At 42.5% G+C, this 17,058-nt stretch overlaps 1 protein-coding gene across 1 annotated transcript in view; it reads left to right on the top strand.

The window, feature by feature from the left end:
- Positions 1-17,058, top strand: part of adarb2 (adenosine deaminase RNA specific B2 (inactive)) — a 221,803-nt gene that overhangs the window by 154,477 nt on the left and 50,268 nt on the right. Inside the window, exons 3-4 of the mRNA XM_069513099.1 lie at positions 1,556-1,642; positions 2,565-3,517. Coding sequence (XP_069369200.1) covers positions 1,556-1,642; positions 2,565-3,517 — 1,040 coding nt within the window. The remainder of the gene's footprint in view (positions 1-1,555; positions 1,643-2,564; positions 3,518-17,058) is intronic.

Below are 17,058 nucleotides of genomic sequence, written 5' to 3'. Positions count from 1 at the left end.
TTGTTCAAGCCACAATGAAAAAAGCACCTGTAAAATAATTATGTTCCATTTAATACAGACAGTAAATTATACAGAAACAATTGACGTTGGAACTTTTCTATTCGGTATGAATGAAATGGGGGAGTGGTCCAGACGTATTATTGATAAGTGGCCGGACCGTCGTGTAACATAGTAAAGCCTTTATCTCCTAAATACACAGCTAAGACTACAATATGTGAAAGGTATAAAGGCGCTCAGTCTGTTGCATATCTCTGCCGAGGCCCAACAGCTCCTTACAAAACCATATTTACGTTTGCTAGGTACAGATTTTTGTTTGGAAATTTGTCATAAATATCCATGAAAGATTCTCTGAGAAATCTATGAAAATGTTAAAAATGCCCCTCTCTATGTGAAAGAAAGAGAAAAACTATGTTGAATGGATCTTCCCTGATCTTCCGGGGCCTTCCTTGTTTCATGGCTATCCATCCAGTAGTTTTTGCGTAACGCTACAAACAATTGACAGGGGTGAAAACATAACCTCCTTGAAGGTAATGAATACTCTGTCCATCATCATCATCATCATGACTGCCAATTTGCTAAGACCCTTCTTTTACAATCCGTGACTTTATTGGCAGATAACCTATAGATTACTCTAGATCATCATCAGGGTTGTTATGCAGCTCTCTGTCCAGTGTCATCATCAGTTATAACACTGCACTACTGGGGTATGTAATATTCTCTCATCTCACATGTATTCATTAAGGACCACTTTACTTAAGAAAAGATTCCAACAGAACGACTTGAAGCCTTTTGTAATGTGAAAAATTTAAATGCACTCATTATCTACTCACCACTGTGCCGATGGAGGGGTGGGTGAAGTGTCTGAGTCAAAACACTTTTGGAGTTTCAGGGGTAAACAGCGTTGCAGCCAAATCCAATACAATTGAAGTAACTGGGGATAAAAAAACAACAGAAAGAAAAGTGCTGCAGTAACTAGGAGGAGGACATCAGCGACATTCAGGCAAAAAACTTGGTGTAAATGACGCCGTTTAGAGTCGAATTTGAATGTCGGGGCTTGGATCACACCACAGGAGCAGTATGGGAGCATTTTGTTTTTATACGTTTAAAGAAGTGATCACCAGTTACTTTAATTGTATTGGATTTGGCTGCAACACTGTTTACCCCTGAGACACATAAAGTGTTTTGTGGACTCAAACACTTTCACCCACCCCTCCATCAGCATTGGGGTGAGTAGATAATAAGTGAATTTTCATTTTTGGGTAAACTATCCCTCAAAGTAACATTTTTGTGAATGAAACTTGTCGACAAATGAAGCAGAACAGACAGCCTTAGGGGCAAATATAGTGTGTGTGTGTGTGTGTGTGTGTGTGTGAGATTTATGATTTATGTGCGGGTGACAGGAGCAGCCTTGCATGTATACTCCCGCTCACTTAAGCTCCGTCTCTGTCTCCGTGTTGGGACAACGCTGATCTGCGGCTTTTAATCGATAAAACTATCAGAACATCTCCACCGCTGCCCTCTTGTTGACTCTGCGTGTCTCTTGTCTCTCCTCCAGAGAAAGTCAGTATGCTGTCAGCATTGATCGCTCCCTTCAAGTACATAAGCCCTGGGACCAGCAGCACAGAGGACGAGGACAGTTTAAGTAAGCTGCTGCTTCTTTTCTCTCTCTCTCTCTCTGATGGCACACTGCACTAACTCTCTCGATGGTTGGCCTAATATGCAAATTATCTTCCTGTCACCCACATAATTCATTATTTGGGAAATGGGCTATTTGATTGTGCCTGGGTGTCAGCGTGTGTGCTAAAATCTGTATTATCTTACAAAAGTGTGCTATTAAATATTAAAGTTGAGTGTTTATGATAAATTAGAAATAGATAAGTACATACCCGTCTGCACACTCATCTATTCTAGGACTACTATCAGCCCACCAGTGAATGCCACAACTTGATCTGTCTCCCTTTTCACCAATAACATTTTCATGATGATATCTGAACGAACATGTTTTATTCCACCAGAAATGCAACACGTCACCACTTCCCTGTAACTAGGTTTGAAGAGCGTATCACAGCTTTTCAGACTTTGCTCCTGCGAAGGATACAAGTGTGAAATAAAGCGGGCCACAGACATTTCTCTCATTCTTTCCTAGAATGGCTACCACTCCACGCCAACACCCCTTCCCATCACAAATAGGATTGATGCGTTGCCGTTGGCCACGGGGACCAATGTTTCCCACTCGCATAACAGATTCAGAACCAATTTGGAGGCAGATTACAGAACGATTTGGCGGATAACATCGCCATTTATAGGGGGATTTGTATTTGTATTTTAAAACACTTAAATATGATAGAGCCCTGTGTTATGAAGTGGGCTGAAATCATGATTTTAGATTTGTTCATTACCATTTCATTGTGTGTCAAGTGGCTCAATCTGCCTTGAGAGATTTTCCTTGATTCATTTTGTTCAGGCAGGATAAATGTGATTGTCACATGCTTTTCTTCCTTATTGTGTTCTAAGGTTCATTTTTATCACAGTGAATGATACTCTTTTTGCTGTTTTCATTGCAGGTACCAGCAGCGCAGAGGTAAAGGAGAACCGTAACATCGGTAACTTAGAGGATCGCACCATAGGATCTGCAGAGTGCCAGTCGCTTTTCTGCTCCGACTCTACAAGAAGCGGCGGCTCTGGACTGAAGAGGAAACGGCCGCTGGAGGAAGACAACAATGGCCACTTTTGTCACCTCCGTCTCATCTATAAGAAACTGTCCTGGTCTGAGGCTCCAAAGAACGCTCTAGTGCAGTTGAATGAGCTGCGGCCGGGCCTGCAGTACCGCATGGTATCGCAGACAGGCCCCGTGCATGCCCCGGTCTTCTCCATCGCTGTGGAGGTGAATGGGCTGACTTTCGAGGGCACGGGCCCCACAAAGAAGAAAGCTAAGATGAGGGCTGCAGAGTTGGCCCTCAAGTCTTTCATCCAGTTCCCTAACGCTCCTCAGGCTCACCTTGCCATGGGAAACATCTCCAATCCTTCCGCTGACTTCACCTCAGACCAGGCGGACATCCCTGACACGCTTTTTAAGGAATTTGAGTCCTCGCCTTGCTCTGATGGCCTCTCGCTCTGCAACTCCGCCGCTGAGAGCGAGTTGCTATCGAGCGAGCTACTGAGACATGGACGGTTGCTTCGCCACACCTTGGACCTGATGGTGCAGGCGCAGCAGAGGCTGGGTGGAATTGTTCCAGAGCCCGAAGCCCCCAAGAGTCCTGTGGCGTTGTTAAATGAGCTCCGGCCGGGCCTGCGCTACGCCTGCCTTTCGGAGCGAGCCGAAGGCCGACGGCTGCATAGCTTTGTGATGGCGGTGCGCGTGGACGGGCGGATATTTGAGGGCTGCGGTCGCAGCAAGAAGCTGGCCAAGACCCAGGCGGCCCAATGTGCTCTTCAGGCCCTCTTCAACATCAGGACGGCCCCTGAGGGGAGGACAGGCCTCAAAGCCAGCAGGAAGACTTGTCCTCATTTACCCCAGGTGAGTACAGACACATCACTTGCGCCCGTCCTCTGCTAAGCTTCTTTGGCAGCCACTTCACTTCCTACAGAGGCCTGTAATGACCAAAACAGCAGGCGTGCAGGGAAAAGCCAAACACCTTTCAACAAGTAATTAAGGAGGAAAGGACATAGGAGATAAACAGAGTGGGGATGGAAGGAGAGATGGTGGAAATGCTGATAAAGACATGTGAACACTTGCTGACATTTACACTGTCAAAAATAGCACATGTAGTGAAAATACAAATCACAGATGTGAGAGTGGGAGCAGTTGTGTTCTGTGCTCTGCTGGGTGAACTGTTTGTTGGTCTATTTTAATTGAAAAGCATGTAAATTAAGCTAATCATTGTCTAACATAAGAGAAATCTTTACCACAACCCTAATGAGTTTTTTCTCCCACCGTCTCGTGTGTTTGCAGAGCTGTAATTGGCAGAGTTTTGTAATTTTGCAAAAAACTCCTGTTTCCTCATGTGTGGCATCACAGTGTCTACAAACATTAATTCGATCTGTTGCCCAAAGGAGATAGGAAAGCAAAGAGCGCACTGACAAACAAACCGCCCAATCCCATGCTCATTTACCCAAATATGTAAATAGCAATCAGAGCGAGGAAACTCATTTTTGAGAAACTTGAGGAAAATTGGAGAGCCTAAAGACACAGCGGCTGGGTTGGCTGGCACTTGTTGACAAACTTCATTTCAGCTGCAGAATTTCATTGGATGCAAAAACTGCGCTGAGTAGATAGTGGCACTGGTTTTAGTTGTTGACTATTGTTTGCATTGAGACTGAACTTTATATCCCAGCTGTCCAGGGCTGTGTCCAAGATCACTCACTGATCATTACATTGTGAGTTTGCTGTTTTGTAGTGCTGTCCAAAAGTTTGTATCATACCCTATACAGTAGACTCATTGCTTTCCACATTGCATTGTGAAAAGTAGTGTACAACTGTCGACTAGCAATATATACCATCATGCATTGCTCATGCAGCATGGTCAGGAGTAAAAGTGGGGAAGAGGTGAGAGGGCAGCACGGCTCAGCCTTCTCTCTCTTGTACTCCTTCTTATTCTTCTAAGAAATATATTAATTATTGTGAGGATAAAGACAGACAGGTTTGTATTTGCCAGCACAGATCGATTCTAAGTTTTAGCGTAGTGTAGTTGTTTTTTTTATGATCGGCACGAGGCAAATCTGCAGCGCATCAAAGTTTATTCATACATGGTCATTTAATGTGCTTTTTGGCAATAAAAGTATTAATACTAAATGTAAAATAAACATAAAAAATGTATTGTGGGATTTTCTGCTGGCCAACATTGTTGTTGTTGTACGTCATAGTCCTGCAATAATGATGTCGTTACTGGGGCAGAGAACATCAGTGTTGTCTGAAAGGCTTTTATTTCTTTGGCCGTTGAGCAGATCTATCTGTAGTGAGTAGGGGGTGGTTAATGAGAGGCATAACTGACTGTGAAACTAATGATATTTGCCTCTGCTGTCCTAATACAACACAGAATAATGTGTAAAGCATCATACTCTTGAAGTCTTATATCCAACAAATTAAGCCGTTCACGTCCGCTCTCCAAAGTCTTTCCTTGAAGCTTCCCGTCACCATCTTGTTGTTCTGTGTGTCCTGTAGGGTACATGTCGTATTAATATTCTCTCCCAGCCTCGAAGAAATAAACTGTCGACTGTGTCCTTCCCCCAGAGCACGACATCAACCCAACAAACCTGCACATGTTTGCCCGGGAGAAAACTTTTTCTCTTTCTCCCCGCTGCCACGGTGTCTAAGAGGATTTTAAGAGGATTTGCAGCACCCGTTTAGTTCCAGAAAGCACTCGCTTGTGGAATTTCTTGAAAGTCAGCCGCGCCATCTGCCAGACTCGAGAGGCATTTTTATTTTCATCTGTAAAAGAACGAGTATACAATATGTTTACCGGCATGTAAAAACGAACATGTGACCAGACCTGACATTGTGGGTAGGACGTGTAACATGTCTCGGCTGCTGTGTCGTGGCGATGTGAAACCTTCCAGCTCACATACGCTCCCTCTATGTTCAATCTTCTTGCCAAGCACTAATTGCATGGGCAGCGGTTGACTACGCTGCAGATGTGACGCGTAAACATTATGGAGGTAAGCCAACGTACTGCGTGTGTGCCAGCTCCATTTCTCTTTGCCTAGAATTGAATTTCCTCTGGCTCTATACCTGTAGCAGGATTAAGGCTCATTGAGAAGATGGGCTCAGGCAGAATTTAGAACAAATTTCCCTAAGATATGATACTATACTTTGTTTTTATTGGTTTATGTTGATATGATCTGAAAAAAGAGAAAGTGGACAGGTTATATGTCTAAAGCCATTCTTTTAACTTCTTCAACTGCCAGGCTGAAATACGTGGAGAGTTAGTTATAGTTATTATTAGTAAGTATTAGTAACGAGTAATGAAAGAAACTTGGGTAGACCATACAGGAAACATAATATTATATTATATAATATAATATTCACCTGTGGAAAACACATTTTTGTTTACAGGACATCGACACTTGAGTCGACTTGATAGTTTTATTCTTTTAGGGTTTTCCAGTTTTGCTTCTGTTGTGTATTTTAAAGATGTCATCAACATGCACACTCACTCATAGTGAATCCTCCAGACATTTCCCTGCTGCTTTCTCACTTGGGTTCATTCAGACATTTTCTGTACATTTTAGGGCACTGGCATTAAAATCTCTGGAGACGACAACTGACTTGGACACTTGCGGTCTCACATACAGCCCCTCCAAAATTTCAGGAGAATATACAGAGTTCATTGTCTGAAAGCATCACCAGTGACTAGTTGCATATTTGAGTGTGATTGTGCCAGCCAAACTACTCAGATCTGAATAATCACACAATATGAAAGACACTTAAAGAGAAAAATCTAACTTTAAAACATTTAAGCAGCACCAGTTTTATTGGCTGTACTGTATCTATGTGCCTATGTTACTCTATGTACACAAACTAAATCCTCCTGCTAGCTATAGACGCTCTGGGTCATTTAAATGATTCCCTGTAGTGTTGTAGAACTTAAATGCACAACCTGGTGATTGATTGGTTTACTTTGATAGAGACCCACAAGGTAAACCAGCAGCTGATGTTCAGCTCAGGGTCAGAGGTATAGCACAGGGTTAAGACAACACTTCTGCTCTGTCTTTTAAAATGAATTCAGGGACTCAGAGAAGAAGAAAATGATTTAATGCTCAAACACAGCGATGGAGACAGGTTGGAGTTATCTCCTTAGGATGGTGGTCTGGGGGCAAAAATGTGTTCTCGGGCCCCTGTTGACCCCTGATTAAACACGGCAGTTCCCGAAGACAACCAGAAACCAACCACTGCTCTCATGCTGAGGTTGCAAGAGTTTGATAGTCACATAACCGTTTTAAGCCAATTTTTAAACAGAAATGTCCAAAGGTACTCTGGTACCAGCTTCAGAAATGTGAATATTAGTTTTTCTGAATCTCTGTGATGATAAACTCAACATGTTCCCTTGGACTCAAAGATGAACTGATTAGATTTCAGTAGCCACAGGTCAAAGGTTACAGTGACCTTAAAAGAATCTGGAAAATGTATGTAGAAGGAAACCGCACTGGTTGGCAGAGGCATACAACCACAGGGTGATATTCCTAGTTTAGGATATTGTATTAACTCTGCAGAGTGGAATATGAGGATGAGGAGCAGTATTAGCTCGACACACTTGTGGTGAACTGAACTATCCCGTCCCACCTATGAAACATTCAAACATTTTGCTGTATTCCTCCCAGAGCTGGTTTCACATACATACTAAGGACTAATACGAGCAGACTGACAAGTACACATTGGCACCAGCTCTATAACTTCCTGCAGTGATATAGCCGATACTCTCCTCTGTCCCTCCTCTGCTCTGTGGGAATCGACTTAAACAATCACTCCAAGAAAGGAGGTACTGGACCACAGTCTGCTTGACATTAAAGAGCTATTTATCTTCCTGCAAGGACTTTAATTTTTTATTCCTTCCTTTAACCTTTATTTATCCAGGGAAATAAAGTGAGGATACGTTCTACAGAGGTGCCTTGCCTCACATTGACGTCCACGTATACATCCCTGAGAGATGCTCAGTACAACCACAGTCATCTACATTTAGCAGCTCTCTCAGTGTGTCTGGGAGTTGACTGCCTTGCTCAATAGCACATCTACAATATATAGTAGTTCAGTGAAGGGGGATGGGGGATGAAGAGGGGTGCTAAATATCATTATCTTATTAAAAGAAGTAAATAATTGATAATTATAGCCTTCACAGCTTCGTGATAAAGACCCACTAATTGTGTTCATATAATTCTAATTCTCACATTTAAGCATCTGCGTTGTTTAAGTAGACGTTTACATGCAAAGTAATGTGCGTCCATTGGAGTGCCCATTGCCGTGTCGGTCTTAAAATGAGGTATGATCAGGTACATTTATATGAGGCAGCAGAAAGCAGCTGCAATTTTTACTAAGAAGTACGTCACTCTTTAGCATGATCATAATAAACTGCACCTGTTTAGTGAAGCACACGGAAACCTTTTTTCCCATGTAAAACTAACAAAGTGGATTTGGACATGGCCTAAATGCACTTTAGACCATGAGCTTAGATTGTTAATCTAGAGCCCTCGGTCCCTATTATTAATCAGCCAGTAGGAAACTGTTGTTAAATCCAATCCACAGCTCTCTAGTCACCGGAAACATCCTCGCCCTATTAAAGCCTGCACAGCGATGTGAGAAAGTGCCGGAGTAATCCTGACACCCATTTTACCAAGTGGAATGATTACCCCACTGCTCAGGCCGTGATTGGCCACTTAATCTTCCGTCGCCGTCTCAACACTCTGCGGTGTTGCCAAGTCAACTGAGCCCGGAGACTTTGTGTGCGGCGGTGTGAAGGCGTCGGTGGGTCCGCGAGGAAGGACAGTGCAGAGGTCAGTGGTCAGGACGCCGCGCTCTGCCACCTCGGATTAAGCTCCATTTGAATAGGGAAATGTGATTGATGGGGGAGCTGAATGAAAATTAGGATTAATGGAGGAGGGAGCGCATGAAAATTTAAGCATATCTACTTTTTTTTGGTCACATAAAGGTACTACAGAATATTAAAAAATTTTCATCATGTCAGCTGATATGAAATGCGACCGCACATTGTCCTGCACTTGTCTGCGGCTCAGAGTGAATTGATTTAGTTATCTCTAAAAGTGAAGCATCGCAGATAGAGGAGGATACTGGCTGGTCAAGTGGAGTAATTTCCCAGCCTCCGCCGCAGCAAATTGAATATGATTTCAGACACGTGAAGGTGACCCCTGTCAGCCACCGAGCCGCTCGCAGATTGTTTTCTTTGTCTAATCTCTCCCACTTCTAATCTGTCTCAATATAAACAGCTGTGACAGGCTGATCATTAATTAATATTGCCACAACAAATTAGCGACAACAGCCGCCCGGCCGAGCGCCCAGTCTGAGATAGAAATCCACCAAGACGGAGAGAGAGAGGGAGAGAAAGAGAGGGAGGGAGAAGGTGTGAATGACACATTAGAGAGGAGTTGATTAACAGCGTCAGAGACCTTTCAGACAGCGTTACAGCCTCAGCATGTGGACAGTGATGGTGACACATTCACACATGGTGACAGCTACTGCAGCAGGATCAACTGTGACTATCACCATACAGCTGGGGGCGCTGTGTAAAACATCTGCATTTATCACTTTCTACTCACTCAGTCAAATAGAATGTCAAGTTGTCGAGTGTTTATTCAGGCAAGAGGAAATATGTGTTTGTTTGTTTTTAAGAATCAGCTTGTTAACAGGCTGTCTGCAAATGTGTTGTTCTCTATCAAGTAATCAGCAAGTAGTAGTATCAACAGACACTTAATCATCAAAATCGTTTCTTTTTTCTTTTTTTCTTTTTTTCTTTTTAAGAAAAAAGAATTGCTAAAAAGGACCCAGCTCCGTTTTTGTTCTTCTGGTTTATAAAGAGTTGTGAACAGCTTCACAATTTTCAGTGCAGCTTTTCACAGAGTAGTGTCAGGTTCATGTAGCGAGAACCAACTCTCCCATCTTTATGCACGCTGGCAAATTGAACACAGGAGAAGCTCCTCAGATGCACAAAGAATCTGTTTATAACAAAAAGGGAAAAATATGAACATTTGAACACAAAATCGCACGCTCCACCAAGATATCTATATTTAATGTGTGAACCGAAAACTTGGTCATCATCCATATTTACAGAGTCAGTTTCTCCTTTTTAATTTACTAATCAAAATGCAATTCCCAGTAAAAGCTGGATGATAACTACTGAAACAATTCTATCATTCAAACTCACACATTGAACAAATCCACTTTTCTCCTTCTGATGTCTGGAGGTCCAGTTTGAACAGTAAGAGGTATGAGAGCAGCAGGACACAGAGAGAACACGCAGCTGTGTAGGAAAATTATATACAACGTAATTCTCAGAACCTTATTTTATTATCCTGAGTGAAGGCAGGTTCGGTTCAGTCCATACATCTTCAGCCCGCTGATCTTTACTCAGAGCAAACACAGATTCTCTGAACAGACAAATGTGGAGCTTTTCCTTATCAACAAACCCAGAGCTGGAGAACAATGTGCTCAGATCTTTTGACCACCAGCCAATGATTAGTTTATCTCAAATAAATATCTGTTTTGTCGGCTGCTTTTCTTCCATATCTCAAAACAGATCCAACTGAGCTGCACACAGGACTAGCTTGAGAAAAAGGTGTTTGAAAACTAACATCCTGAAGGTTTTTAGTTTTTTGACTGCTGAGTAAAGAACCTGGAAATCCTTTCATGACATGTATACAATCTTCAATATTGAAGCATAGATATGTATATCAGTCTGCTTGTCTCAGCTTATGTGAGCCATTTTTAAACTTGTTAGTATAATAGATAACTCTGTATTCATGCAGGTATGTGTATACAGCAGGGGGAAAACAAAGCAAAAACTCATATGACAGAAGATACAAAAGATAAATCATCATTCAGACCCTTAGTTTGATCGATTCAACTATGTTAAAGGAGACAATAAATTAGTACTGAATATATAATGAAAATAAAAGTCAGTTGCAGCCCTATGGTGTCACCATGTTCCTGAGTTAGCTATCACGTTGGTGAGTACAATATTATTAAAATAATGAACAAAATTACACAAAGTAGAACAAGATTCAGTAGATTGTTTATGTGTCACAGCCCGACAGTCACCTTAAATTCAAACAAGTTTTCCCCAAATTTCACAGGTGTGATTGTTTTCATAAACATCCACTTATTATTCTCTGAGTAATACATGAAAATGACGAAAAATTCCTCACAATCATCTCGCAATTATAGAAGGTGAGAAAATAAATCCTAGACCTCATCGTAGACTGTAAATATAGATGACATAACAAGCAAGATGGCTGATACAAACGCTGGCTTAATTTCTGTATGGTTGAAGGAAGTGGACATGTGTCGTCCATCTTTAAACACAGTCCATGTTCCAGATCTGAAACAGAATGACCGTATCAGGGTTAATGTATTAAAGAGACAGACCTGTGTGTACGATGTGTGAACAGTGTACTTTGTTGCTTCACCTTTAAGGTCTGCATAACACCACGAACAGACAGGTGAAAACATGACTTCCTTGGTGGAGCTAACAAGACCCATGTTTTAATAATGATGGTATGTTCTAATGTTTAACAGAGCGTCACTGGGTCCTGATATCTGACGTCTGTAAATGAGACCAAATCAGAATTCCTAGTGTGCATTCGTAAAGTATCTCATTACAATTTGCCACTTGATGTTCAATAGTAATTTGAGCAAAAAGCCAGTGTTTGTATGCCCTTTGAGCGTCCGCCTACATCACCCTGTGGTATTTAAAGAAGCGGCAGCATGGTGCAGTGGAGATTTGTGTGTGAAATTACCGAACAATAATGTTGCTCCGTCTGAATGGGAGTATCCCGTACATGCAAAGGTTAGGATCATCCTCAGCTGTCTAATATGTATGCAAAATGTGAGGCTGCAGGCCATTGAATCTAATGTACCGCGTCAGCATGCAGCTTTGAGGGGGAAAAACCCTTCGCAAGGAGGAATTCAAATGGGGTTGGTCGGGTCAAGTCACCTCACATTTACAGTAAAACGCCCCTGTAATCTATTCCAAAGAAGCGTGGCACTCCAGCCGGCACCCCTGCTGTACAGTATCCTGAGCCACCATCGCTAAGTCCTCATTGTTCGTGACAGTCCTCTATTCCTTCTCTCTCTCTCTCCGCCGCTCCGCAGCCGCTAGCTGTGAGCCGGAGCATGGCTATAATCATTTCTGAAGAACCTCTCACACTTCATTAAAAGCATAATCAAGTTCATTACAATTTCATAGGCGTTCAGGTACCAAATGGCTGCCGATAAATCACGACTATTGGTCCTGTGTGGCTGGCATGTGTAGGTTTATCTCTGGCTCTCAGGCAGGAGAGGAGCGGATGGGGGAGGAGGGAGGAAGAGGGAGGGAGGAGAGGTCTGGATGTCTGGCCTTTAAATGACCTTCCCGCCACTGAGCCGTGGACCATTCTGTCACACGCGCCGAATGGAGACGTAGGCAGGTCGACAGATGTTGATTTAAACTCACATGCAGCAGCAGCCACAACAACATTACATTTATTTACTGCTATTTCAAACATACTGCATTTAATATACTTAAAATAGATTATATTGAAAACCTGGAATATTTAACCTGAAGTTGTAAAAACAACTGAGTAAACATAGCTTACTGTATGTGTATGTATGTTAGTGCAATATTAGTTTGATTTAACATATATGTAAAGATATTTTCTGAATGAAATATGTATGTATATACAATGTGACAATGATAAAGTCAATTTTGATTTGGAAGCAACTGGATCAGTTTTGGGAGAGATCATGGTTTGTGCTGATATAAAGATTTTTTTAAAGTTAGGGGATGTTCGTTGTCATGGTTACAATAATAAACTGCTGGTTAGGGTCATGTTAGGACTGTGATCATGGTTAAAAGAAAAAACATTGCAGAACTGTTTGAAATAGGGAAACATCACTCTTCCATGTCTCTGCGGTCTTTGTGTCTCAGGAACTCCTGTAATAATGAATGCAGTCATTAGAGGTTATAGTTATAGATCCTTGTTCTAATTCACAAACAAGCTGATATTTGGGATGATTTCAATCAGTGTCGCCTTTATTCATTTTCATAAATCGAAATGCAACAACAGCCGATCTAGCAGGTGTGGCCTGATTTAGCAATTCGTCAAGAAGTTTGGATTCAAAACCAAGTTTTAATCCATGCAGACTTCTGTGTGGTAAACATCCAAAGCAGCTGCAGTGATCATGTGCAAGACGAGCAGTACAGCCAATTCAGAATGTTAAACCTTTTATACAAATGATCTGTTTTATTTCTCTCATTAGTAACAAAATAAAATTATTTTGAATAATAATAAACTATTTTGTGTAAGAAAATATAAAAATGATTATTGAATTATTTCTTCTAATTGTGTCAAAACAAAATTGGTCATTTAAATTGTTGGATTTGTAGACCAATCACCACACAGGACATTAAATATTACAATTCTATAATAATTAATAATCAAACTTTAACTATGGATGTGCTGCTGGGCTGAAGAATTGTGGGACGTTCACCACACATATTTGTGCTCTGTGACGTTCGGTGACCCTCTCCTCATTCAGTTTGCTCCTCACTGTGCTGCAGCTGCACAAGTAAAAACTCCACGGTGAAAAAAGAATACTGAATCATTCAGTGAATATCAGCTGAATAAATCACGATGCTCTGAACATCACCTGAAGGTGAGGGTGACAGAATCCAATGTGACACTGGCGATGGGCCGAGCTCTCAACCTCCTCAAATTTTAGAAAAACAACCCTGCAAGTTCTTAAAAATGTTGAAACTGGTTGATCGAGTGATTTGATCGAGTATAATCTCAGAAATATTCCATTTTGCAGTAGTTTTGTTGACCTTTGCCTCTGATGTGTGTTTACCACTGTGTCACTGTATTAGTAGGCAGTTAAAAGCAGCATGTCTCATTATTTGGAGGATGAGTAGGGCTGTTTTTACACACCTCATATGTTAAAATAATCACTTCCATATCTCTCACCTATAGGCTGATCACATTTCATTTTGTTATCTGGAGTCGAATTTAATGGTAAAATCTGCAAATCTTCACTTCCAATCTTCATGAGCGAGGGGGCGAGAAAAACATTTGCATTCTTTTGCGAAGCAAATCTGCAGAATGGAGTTAAACTTCGGTGAACTTTGACCCTCGATATATTAATGTGTGTTTATTTGTGCAAAAAACCTGTAACCTTTTTTTAACGTCAAATTTCTGTTATTGGAGCCTGTTTCCAGTCAGTATGCTAAGCTAAGCTAACCAGCAGCTCGTTGCAGCCTCACATTTACTCATCAGACATGAGATTGGCATTTATCATCTTATCTGTCTCTTGGCAAAAAATACATGCATTTCCATAAATGTTGAGCTGCTCCTTTAAAGACACGACGCCTGAGCCCTTCGAGGTTGCGAGTGAAAAAGATGCACATTAGTCTGCTGCTAAATGTCATTTTGCTCTTTATCACTGTCTCCACATTGCTGCACATCTGCATAAATAAAACCATGAAAGTTTCTCATATGAGCATAATTAGTGGAATACTGGGAATAGATGTAACAACAAGTCATTCATTTTTCTCTAGACTAAATTATCCCACAGAAAAAAGAAAAACACAACATCTGTTAGCTCTGTCCTACTCTCTGGGGAGGGGGGCTGCATCTCGCCTCCCTTGGGGGAGACGAAATGGGAGAGGCTGGAAGAAGGTGTATTTCTGTGTGTTGGGGGGGGGGGGGGGGGGGGGGGATGAGAGGCAGGCTGCAGGGGGAGCGAGGGAGGTGAGGATGGATGGAGTGCAGTGGGGGGAAAGAGAGGGAAAACCTCAGCGGAACAAAAGACCTTCAGGATTAATTAGGCGTCAGATTGGTTGCAGGGCACGGTGCGGGGGGGGGGAGTTTAGCATTCTGGGAAGACCTCATGTCCTCAGCCCTCATATTTCAGCCCTGCCTGCCCATGAGTATACAACAGGCAGCTAGTTAAAGGCCCATGCTGTGCCGCCTAGAACCACTGTCCACTTGGTTATGGATGGAGCTCCCTCTACATCTTCATGTATTTTTATGTTCTCCCCACTGGGCCACACGAGGAAACACTGGGGTCATATACAGTATAGTACCACATAATGTTTACATGATGGTCTCTGCATGCCGCGTTAGGGGGCTCCGTGCATATTTTGTAAATGTGATCAGGCGTGTGTGTGTGCCCATGTGAACTCGCAGGGTGAAATAATCATTTATTTGCAGTATTCGCTATGTACAGCTCGTGCTCTGAGTATGAATGCAGAACACAAATAAATGCTGCTACACCCTTAAGCCAGCGGTATACTTGCTGTCTGACCACGCTAATGCAACCGCCTGCATCGTGAGCGTCATTGTTCACATAGTTCGAGTGTTACTGGAGGATTCCAGCAGAGGGCACACCACTCAGACTTGTAGATCGCCCCGCTCTCTTTGACTCAGACCACTCTTTCCGCCATTTGCGTGCGGTTTACGTTAACAAAGATAAATGGAAAGATTAGGATGGAAAATATGATCCGAAAAATGTGGATAATTTGGGACCTGGTCACAAAGCTTGTCTTCAAATCTCTCCACCATGTCTGACGCTGATTAGTCACTTTCATTTCTGAGGATGTGCACAACCTACGCACCAAATGGACGCAAGATACCTGACGCAGTCTTGTTTACACGTATGCATAGTTAACAGCAAATATATTCCGACCCTGAACTTTTAACTTTCCCTGCTCTTATCAACTGATTCTCTTGTGTGTGTGTGTGTGTGTGTGTGTGTGTGTGTGTGTGTGTGTGTGTGTGCGTGTGCGTGTGCGTGCGTGTGCATGTGTGTAACGATGCCTTCCAGAGCAGCCAAATTGCTGATTCAGGTCACAGGCGTCACCTCTAAATTTGTGAGGCAGACCCAAAGCTGCCTGTTAATACCGTCTCCATTGTCATTGTCACAGAGGGATGTTTGGGGGGTGACCTCTGATGGCGCTTCTTCCCCCTCTGGCACAGGAAGTGCTGAACTCTGCATACAGATGACAGCCAGGGGTTGCCGTGAGTCATAATATCCTTACCCGGCGTCGTCTCCTCGCAGAGCACTTAGAGATCAAATGAGAGCCATCCTGGAGGCCAGAGCAAATCGTGCCCCCGGAACATTTGTACCAATCACTCACGCTATCACAGAGGTGGCCCATAACACACAGCTGAGAGATATCTCAGCACTGTGAACTTTAGAACAAAGTCTTCTGGGTAGATGGGCTGATTAGCCATTCGATTGGCTACACAGAGCGGTGATAAAGCTTTGACAGATTGGGTTATATGGCAAGAAAAAAAATCCACAGCTCACAGCATGAATAGTTATCATATGCTTTAGTCAGAGTCTGAAAGGGAAAAGTTTTCACATCCTGTGACATTTAAGCTTTTAAAGTAAGAAAAAGTTTGACCCATCTTCCGCTGCACTTATCCAACACCTTGGAAAAAGGTAAAAAGATGATGAATTACTAATAGCGGTCACAGAGTTGTCCTCACAGCTGCGTATAACTTTAACCACCAGTGCAGAATCCACACACTGTGACTTTTAATACACTTTTGTCGCTCCAGCACCTGGTAGTACGTCTGTAGGTACATAGCAAATCCATTCCCGCTGCCGTGTTTCTTGCCTCTGCTTGGCGGCTGAGAGTCGGCGCTGCCTCTCCTGTGCGGGATGATGGACCAGCAGAGTTGCCACTGATACAGAAATTAAACACCACGGTTGCAGACAGATGCATATAGGTTGACAAGAGGCTGTTTTCTGCACTGAAGGCATAAACAAAAAGTGACCAGTGGTGCGTGCATAACGCGTCTGTGTGAGGATGTTTTCAGTGTTCTTTTTCAGACCCTGGAACAAGGCTCTCGTCCATTATAGTAATTATATAATATACACAACATAGGATGTGGCAGTGAAGGTAAAAACCTGTAAGCAAAATAAACAGAAGCCCCCTCCCCAACAGTGATGTCAGGGCACAGTTAAAGGAGTGGGTTACATCACAGCTCACTGCAGCTGATTTGTCTTGTTCTTGTTAGTTCTGAATATTTAAAACTCACCCACTGTCAGGAACAGATCGAATTTCGATGAGCATTAACCTTGGTGACAAATTCGATACGTTTCCTGCGTCTGCTTCTCAATAGAGTGTTTTTAATACAAAGAGGCAGCAGTACGTAATGTTAGGTTTGTTTTCGCTGTCGTCTGGGATTAGTTTTCCGTCACTATAATGGATTTACGACAATGGGGCTCCAGAAAGGTCAAGTTTGAGATCAATGGAGATGCATATGGTTTTAACTTAAGAGTACAAACCCCAGAACCAGCTTCCGGTCACATAATCCATTTCTTCATCAGAGATTTTGCTCAGGTTCTTC

The sequence above is a fragment of the Paralichthys olivaceus genome, chromosome 17 (genome assembly GCF_024713975.1).
Source record: "Paralichthys olivaceus isolate ysfri-2021 chromosome 17, ASM2471397v2, whole genome shotgun sequence".
NCBI lineage: Eukaryota > Metazoa > Chordata > Actinopteri > Pleuronectiformes > Paralichthyidae > Paralichthys > Paralichthys olivaceus.
Note: the sequence above shows the minus strand (reverse complement) of the source record. Positions and strands in the feature narration are given on the sequence as shown.